Source organism: Chiloscyllium punctatum, chromosome 20 (genome assembly GCF_047496795.1).
Source record: "Chiloscyllium punctatum isolate Juve2018m chromosome 20, sChiPun1.3, whole genome shotgun sequence".
NCBI lineage: Eukaryota > Metazoa > Chordata > Chondrichthyes > Orectolobiformes > Hemiscylliidae > Chiloscyllium > Chiloscyllium punctatum.
Genome location: NC_092758.1, coordinates 47016419 through 47025255, shown reverse-complemented (window position 1 = coordinate 47025255; position 8837 = coordinate 47016419). Strand labels below are relative to the sequence as shown.

Here is an 8837-nt window from a genome sequence, read left to right as displayed (position 1 = left end):
ACATGATTCTCCTATATACCTCTCCATAGCCCTCATCACCCCTATAAGAATCCAGACAACAGTGCATTTGGTCATGTTAAATGATAAAAAGCTATACTGTAGTAATCAAATAACTGAGCTAGTTAAATTTATAAGTCTCCAAATTTCCTCATAAAAATGAAGACTTCTGCCAGATTCAGCAATGGAGTTGCCTGAACTATCACTTGGATTGTCTCTAGTTGCACTTTCACGCTGCTTTGCCATTGACACTGATGATAACAAACAGTCAATTTCAGTATTTGTGACCAATAAATGATGTTGCAAGTGGTGGGGATTGTACTAAGATTTCATACATAAGCCAACTATTAGGTATCAGTAGAAAATCAATTATTTATACAATGTAGATGAAGCTGTAGCATAGCATACACCTGCCAAATCTACAAAAGAATAAGCTAATCAAATACACTTTTTTAAAAAATGAATTATTCACCATTGAAAAATAATTTTATTCCAACAGTTTCAAAGGTTTGATATTGTGAAATTAGATACTATACAATGTTTATCAATTAGTTGATTTGTTTAAACCTCAAAATACAATAATTCCACTGAAAAATATTGTACTTGGGATTTATTCAGTTAATAATTTATACCTTACAGCATGCAATTTCACTATCTTAGTATGATAGCTTTCAATAAATATTACATTAAATAATAACATACAACAATTCCTGCACTAGTTGCAAATCTGGAACTATATTTATAAAATATATTAATACAAACAAGTATACTTTAATTTGTATACCACATGCAATTGGTGGAAAAGGCTCCTCAACATTATAGCTCCAATTATACTGTTTTTTTGTTAAAATTATTTCTGTATTTAATCAACATCTCAAATGATTTTTATTTAGAAATTTGTTGTTAGAAAGGTTATTCACCTGCACAAACCCATTAAATAGTATTTACTGACTTTGCACCTTTTAGAATATGATTAAGTCAAGTCTCTTTCCAAATAAAAAACAAGTTCTTCGATTGGCACTTTTGCACTATTCAGAATTTTCATTGTCACAGAGGGTTTGCACAATAACCTTGGAATTTAAAAAAAATTGTAGAAAATTGGAAAGCTTCAAATATGACAACTTCTACATGTCCGTAGTGATTAAATAATTAAACTGATCAACATGGAGAATGCCTTATTAATAACTATACTTTGATTACAATTAAAACATTTAGAAAAAAATGAAAACACTTTTCAGTCAACACCTAGTCAGTAATGTGTTACAAATCCATACTATTTATGTTCAAAACGTTCAAACGAGTTTGGAATTGGAGTGAGACACAGAACTACAGAAATAAATTAAAACAATCTACCCTAAATGTAAATAAATAAATATCCCCCATGGGCAAAAAGGAAGTACTGACCTAAGATTAGTAAAAGCCTTAGTGCTCACTATGAAACAATTTAACTTAGCCAATAATCTCAAGAGTGATAATTTTCTGCTTAGAACCACACTGTATGATAACACTTTAAAAAATGCATTTATGTTTCAATTAAAGTTTGTATCTAATATTAAATCAGAGAATAGAACCTTCTTCATTTATTTTAATCCACGTTTTGTGACATGAAGCTACAATTGTTGTCATCCACCCCTCTGAAGTTCAACAAGCCTGGACAATTTTTCACAGTTCTCAGTCTTAAGAGATTCAGCTTTCTGCTTCAGGCGTTCATCCCTGTATAAAGTGGCCAAGTTCTGCAGATCAGCTTCTGTTAAGAAAAATCAAACTCATGTTAATGAATAATACCTGCAACACAAAGTATGTTTAGAACAATCCAATTATAAGATTAGAATAAAGCAGAGGGCACTGTCTTGGTGGCTTCATAACTGCATACTAAACAAAATATGAAAGTGTATTTTGCTTGGTATAGAATGATTATGAACTCAGCTCAAGTACAACTCTCCTGCCCCTCGGATGCTGCCTGACTGGCGTGCTTTTCCAGCACCACACAGTGACTCAAGTACAACAGAACAATTCATCATGCACTTCCATCTAAAACAAGCCATCTTAAACAGTTTGGGGAAATGGAGAGGATAGAGACTATCCAAATTAAAAATTTTCAGAATGAACAATATACAGAAAAAAACACCAAGGTAAAAATACAAAATAAATAAAATGCCCATTGAACCATGCCAATATTCAGAACAGATATGAAAACAAAGAAATTAAAATTGTCCTACATAGGACCAGCTCTTCTGCCTTGAAGTACCACAGCAGAATTCATGCGTACTTTATAATCACTCAACAGATGCCTGTTTCATTGGCAAGACCAGCATTTTCACCCACCACTTATACCTTCAAAAATATGACAATGAATCACTTTCTTGAACAACTGCAGCCCATCAGATGTAGTTACACCTATAGTTCAGTCAACAAGGGAGTTCTGGGATTTTAACTCAGCTTCCATGAAAACGCAATGGCTTAGTTCAAAGTGAAGATGGTGTTGGTCTTGGATGGGAACTTGCAGGTGATGCTATGCCTATCCATTTGCTTTCTCTGTCCTTCTAGATGCTAGTTGACATGCACACAGAAGGCAGTGTCAACAAATTGGAATCCATCTTGTAGATGGTGCAGAGAGAGAGAGCATCAGTCTTAAGATTTTTCGAGCACAAGAAAATCCCCTGTCAGTGCTGGTGAAAAACATTCATTTAACAATACTAAACCTACTTTCAAGCAATTGGCCTATAGCCTTGTATGTCTTGGCATCGCAAGTGCACATCTAGTTATTTAAGTGTTAGAGATAGAAATCATCATATCACCCTTAAAAAGACAGGAAGTTCCAGATTCCCATCACCCTGCAGGCAAAATAAATATTTCTTCATGTTCCCTCTAAACTTCCTGCCCCTTACCTTAAATCTATGGCCCCTGGTCATTGATACCTTGGAAAAGGTTCCTTCCTGTCTACTCTATCTATGCCCCTCAATGTCAATCACGTTCCCCTTCAGTCTCCTGTTCTAAGGAAAACAACCCTGTTCTATTCAAACTCTCTTTATAAACTCTCTAGCCCAGGCAACATTCTGCTCCCTTTTCAGTGCAATCACATCCTTTTTGTAATAAGAATTCCAAAATTGCACACAATAATCTAGTTATGGAGTAACCAACATTTTATACAATTCCAACGTAACATCTCTGCTCTTCAATTCAATGCCTTGGCTAATACAGGCAAGTATCCTATATGGCCTCTTAATGACTTAGTGAAAGCAGAATCAATATTTAAATAGGTAGGTGAGGTGCTGATCAAAAGTTACTGGATAGTATTGGATGGTGTTGGATTTTTTTTTCAATGTCATATATGCCATCAAATCCCTATTAGAGCCTTACACATGGTTGATCAAGCTTTGATGACCAGAGGTATTCAGTCTGCAGAACTCTTAACCTCTAACATGTAGAGGTTAGAAAACTTATAGAAACATTATTCATATCATTGGCTTAGTTACATTTCTAGCCAATGGTAACTCCCAGGCTGATGATGGTGGAGGATTCAGTGAAGGGAAAGCTATTTAACATCAAGGAAAGATGGTTACATTTACTTTGGTTGGAGGTGGTCAGTACCAGGAATTTGTATGGCAAAAATATTTTCTATTACCATTGCAAAGCCAACTGAATGTTGCCTAAGGCTTACTGCACAACAGTAAGCTTTAGTAGGAAAAGGAAGTACAAATGATACTAAATATAGTTCAAGTACCACTTTTTTTTAAAAAAGTGATTTCATGGGACATGAGCATCAATGGTAGAGGTATTCAATTAACATGCAGTCATTGTCCTTCTGGGTGGCAGAGGTCATCAGAACCCTTGACAAGTTGCCAGTATTTCTTGTATATAGCAAACATTTTTTGCCATAACAGTGCAGTAATAGTGGAGGAAGTGAATGTTTAAGACAGTAGAGAAGGATGAGAGCGGATGATCAAGTGGACTGTTTTTCCTTGCATGAACATAGCTACTTTTGACCTTATGATGGAGTGAAGGTCATTCATGAAGCAGATGAAGATGGTTTGGCCAAGAACACGTCACAATATTGTTATTTTATCACAATTTTGACGAATAACCTTGGATCCTATTGTCTGTTCTAATACCTGGGATACTCTTGGACTGAGATAATTTTAAAAGAGAAACCAAAAACACAGAAAACCTGACCCAGTGTAGGTTTACCAAAAGTAAACCTGAACTAAAATTACTTTTTCCACACCCCAAAGCAACGAAAGCAACCAGAAACCTCAGCCCCATATCACCACTGGAGGCATGAAAAGGTTCTCTCTAAGTGGAATTACACTAATGAGAATCTTCACGTCAGCTTCCATCTCCAATTGCCCAAAGGCTACATGCTTGTGCTTGGCTCTCAACTTATATTTTATTAATTGAGAGGCAAAGCCTCATACTTAAAATAATTTAAACCTTTTGACCAACTGGGGAGTTCAAAAATGGGACCCGACTCAGTCCTTCTTGCCTAATCATATCAATCTTCACAGAGGAGGTACACTATATGGTCTTCAGGCTGGGAAGATTTGTCTTCAATAATCATGATCATGTTCCATTGCGTTAGGTATGACAGCAACTAATGGAGAGCTTTATTTCTGAATCCCAATTACTTCAATTTTGCGACATTTCTTTAGTGCACTTGGTTAAACAGTGGTCTGATGTCAAGAGCAGCAGTCTCACCTCAGTTCTTGACTTTAGCTCTTTTATCCACATTTGTAGCAAGGGTGTAACAAGGTCAGGATCTGAGTGGCCTTGGAGAAGTTCAAACGGAGTATCAGTGAGCCAACTATTGGTGTGCATGATCGCATCGTCAACGACACCTTCCATCACCTTATTGATAATCAAGAAGAGACTAATGGGTTGGAAATCAACTGGATTGGATTTGTCCTTCTTTATGTGGATGATTTTTTTTTTAAGACTCCCTATAGTATGGAAACAGGCCCTTTAGCCCAACAAGTCCACACCGACCCTCCAAAGAGTAACCCACCCAAACCCATTCCCCTGTCCTCTACTTACCCCTGACTAATGCAACTAACACTATAGGCAATTTAGCACGGCCAATTCACCTGGCCTGCACATTTTTGGATTGTGGGAGGAAACTGGAGCACCTGGAGGAAACCGGAGCACCTGGAGGAAACCCACGCAGACACGGGGAGAATGTCTGTGTGGAATTTGCACAGTTGCCCGAGCCAGGAATCAAACCCAGGTTTGAGGCAGCAGTGCTAACTACTGAGTCACCATGTCACTCATTTCTGTGCAACATTTCATGTCATCAGTGTATGCCAATCTTGTAGCTGTAGTAAAACAGATAGGGAAAGGTATGACTAATTGTGTAACACATTCTTCAGTAATACAATTTGTATGTTGGCAGGTATCAGGATTCTTCAGACATTTCTCAATAATCACTGAGTGAAATGTATTAACTGAAGACGGAAATCTGTGATGCTGGTGAAGGCGCAGATAGATTTGTTGAGTGGAGAAATCTATCAGAAGATGGCTGCAAATGTTTTAACCTGATCTTTTGCATTGATATGCTGGATTTCTCCATCATTGAAGATGTTCGTAGAGATTCCTCCTTAGATTAATTGTGAATCAGCATTAAGACACTTGCAGAAGCAACAAAACTGGACACCATAGATCTAATCAGTTGTTATGGGATAACTCCGCATACTACTTTAGCTATTAAATATGCCTGTCTCCTGGCAGGCTCACTGATTCAGGGTTGATCAATTGTTTCATGCCAATTGTTGTGGAAGGGAGATGCCAGGATATATGAGGTTACAGATTGTGGTTGAATATAACTCAGTTCCTGATAACCCACATTGTTCATGAATTTCAGTTTTGAGCCACAATGTCTGTTATAAAAATTCCAATTAGGACACTGGTAGTGTCACACAACACAGCCTTAGTGTGAAAGTTGGCCTTGTCTCCACAGGACAGTGTGATGGTCAATCCTTCGAGTACTTCAAAGGCAAATACATTTGCAACAGGCTAGTTTGTTAAGGCAAGTTTGCGTTTCTTTTTACCCCCCCTTTTGGTGGTTGTCACTTACGGCAAAATCTAGTATGGCAGGTATGTCCTTCAGGACTCAACAAGCTATGCTAGTTGTGATGCTACCAACTCACTCTTGGGATGGACACAGAGGTCTGTCATCCAGAGTACATAGTGCCCTTGCTAAGCTCTGTACATCTTTCAAGTAGTGGCCAGCATGGAGGAATTCATCACTTGATGGAAGGCAGTAGGTGGTAATCAGCCTGCATATGTTTCACCTAAAACCATGAGACTTCTTCAGGTCTGGAGTCAATATTCAGGATGCCCAGGGCAAAGCCCTTCAAACTCTATACTTTGTGCTGTCACCTCTGCTGGATTTGTCCATGGCCATACCCTGGAATAGTGAGGAAGGTCTCTGGGACTTTGCCAGAAAGTCATATTTACTGAATCATGCCTCTGTTTGGATGTTGCTCTTCCAGTTTTGGTAAATGCCCACAGAGTTAATATGGGAGACTCCCCTGGTTTGACTGATCAGTACAATTGTCACTTCTACTGCCTCAGTCCACACCAGGAACACCTTCCAGCTTTTTTTACATTTGGACTTTTCTGTCATGTTTCGGTCCAACCAAACAGATTTCTCGGCTATTTCAGGGATAAATTAAGACACAGATTTTGTTCCTCGGTCAAGTGCACAAAAGCAGAAGAAATTCTAGCTCTGCAACCTCTACATTTAAAAAAAATGGGTCACTTACACTTCCCATTTCAAGCCAGGGGCTGGATAAGTTGGAAATCTGACTAGGTGACTTAAGGCAGACTGGACAAAAAGCCTGCCTGGAGATTCTAGCAGTATTCAAAATCTTAAAATAAAGATTAAAACATAAAACAACTCCTGTTCTCACCCCTCACTCTCTCTGTCCCATCCATGCCAAACTATACTACCTCACGCCCTATATAACCCTATTATATCAAACCACCCACAAGAAGCCATGTCCCTGTCCATCTCAACAGTTACCATATGTCAATGTCACCATATGCCCTATCAATTTCCCATGATCTTGACATCTCCTGTACCCACCTATTTCAAATCAGTGCCAACCGTACCTTCCTAAACACATGTACCCTCCTGTAAGTTTCGAAAAGGTTTGTAGCTCAGGTTGAGGTTCAGGTAGTAAGTTTGCTCACCGAGCTGGTAGATTTGTTCTCAGACATTTTGTCATCATTCTAGGTAACATCAGTGAGCCTCCGATGAAGCACTGGTGTTCTGACCTGCTTGCTATTTATCTATCTTGGTCTGTTGTGATGGGAGATATCACTTCAGGCTCTTTCTGAGGTTGATGGGATCAAAATCGATAGATTTGTTAATAGAGTTCAGGTTTGGATGCCAGGCCTCTAGGAACTCCCATGCGGTGTCTTTGTTTAGCCTGTCCCAGGATGGATGTCTTATCCTAGTTGAACTTGTGTCCATCTTAGTCTGTATGGATACCAGTGATAGTTGGTCATGTATGTTGGTTGGCTAGTTGGTGCTCATGTATCCTGTTGGCTAGTTTCCCGCCAGTCTGTCCAATGTAATGTTGTTGCAGTCCTTGCAGGGTATTTTGTATATGATGTTCGTTCTGCTTGTTATTGGTATGGTATCCTTTAAATTCATCAGGAGCTGTTTGTGTAGTGGTAGGTTTGTGGGCTACCATGATGCCTGGGGGCCAGAGTAGTCTGGCTGTCATCTCTGATATATCCTTAATGTATGGCAGGGTAGCTAGAGTTACAGACTTACGGAAAAAATCTAGCAGGCAGTCAGAGAGACAGCAGCACCAACACTAAGCAGAAAGAAAGAAGGGAACACCCTCAACACACTGGAAAGGAAAGCCCTGGACGGACTCAAAAGACAAAAATAGCGTAATCCAACCGGCAGACAAAGGGCGCATGACTGTCATCCTAAACAGAACACAATACGTTGAAAAAGCAAACACTACTGACAGAGACCAATACCTACCAACACTTACGTTCTGACCGCAAGACAGGCTCAAAGCTTCCAGTTGCCTACCACTTCAACACACCATCCAGCCCCACATATCAGACCTTGTTAACAACTAATCGGCTATTAAACACAACCACTAACAGTCCCCATTAACAGTTATTCACCCTCCCAGCCAGGTTGTCATCCCCTCCTTTGTCTGCTGAACTGTTCTCCTCTCTCTTCAGGCATTATCCCCACCTATCATTAATTCCTCGCCCCATCGTCCCATCACCACCACCCCCCCAACCATCTTCTACATATACACTGACATTTTCCTAGCTACCATCAGTTCTGAGGAAGGGGTGCTTGACCCAAAATGGTAATTGATTTCTTTCCACAGGTGCTGCCAGACCTCATGAGATTTTCCAGCAATGTCTGTTTTGGGTCTTAACACATTTGATTTTCACTCAGGGTTTCATACTTCAGGAAGCACAAAATCTAAAATGTTATTGAATCATTGGAAATAGCCAGCTACCAGAACTTACACTTAACCAAAACACTGCCCTCAATCCTACCCTGTGAGAATGGGAGTTGCCAGGTTAGGAGTGAGATATGGGATTTTTGACTTAAGAGTCAGATGTACAGCACAGAAACAGACCCTTTGGTCCAACTCACCCATGCTGACCAGATATCCCAACCCAATTTAATCCAATTTGCCAGCACTTAGCCCATACCCCTCTAACCCCTTACTATTCATATACCAATCCAGATGTCTTTTAAATGTTGTAATTGTACTAGTCTCCACCACTTTCTCTGGCAGCTCATTCCATGCACGCACCACCCTTTGCATGAAAAAGTTGTCCCTCAGGTCCCTTTTAAA

The 8837-nt window shown here is 39.3% G+C and overlaps 1 protein-coding gene across 4 annotated transcripts in view; it reads right to left on the bottom strand.

Moving 5' to 3' along the window:
• Positions 1 to 592: 592 nt before the first annotated feature.
• The window catches only part of dnajc18 (DnaJ (Hsp40) homolog, subfamily C, member 18), a 40793-nt gene continuing 32548 nt past the window's right edge, over positions 593 to 8837 (bottom strand). For all 4 annotated transcript variants that reach the window (XM_072590856.1, XM_072590858.1, XM_072590859.1 and 1 more), the window contains exon 8: positions 593 to 1744. In XM_072590856.1, coding sequence (XP_072446957.1) covers positions 1620 to 1744 — 125 coding nt within the window. In that variant the 3' untranslated portion in view covers positions 593 to 1619. The remainder of the gene's footprint in view (positions 1745 to 8837) is intronic.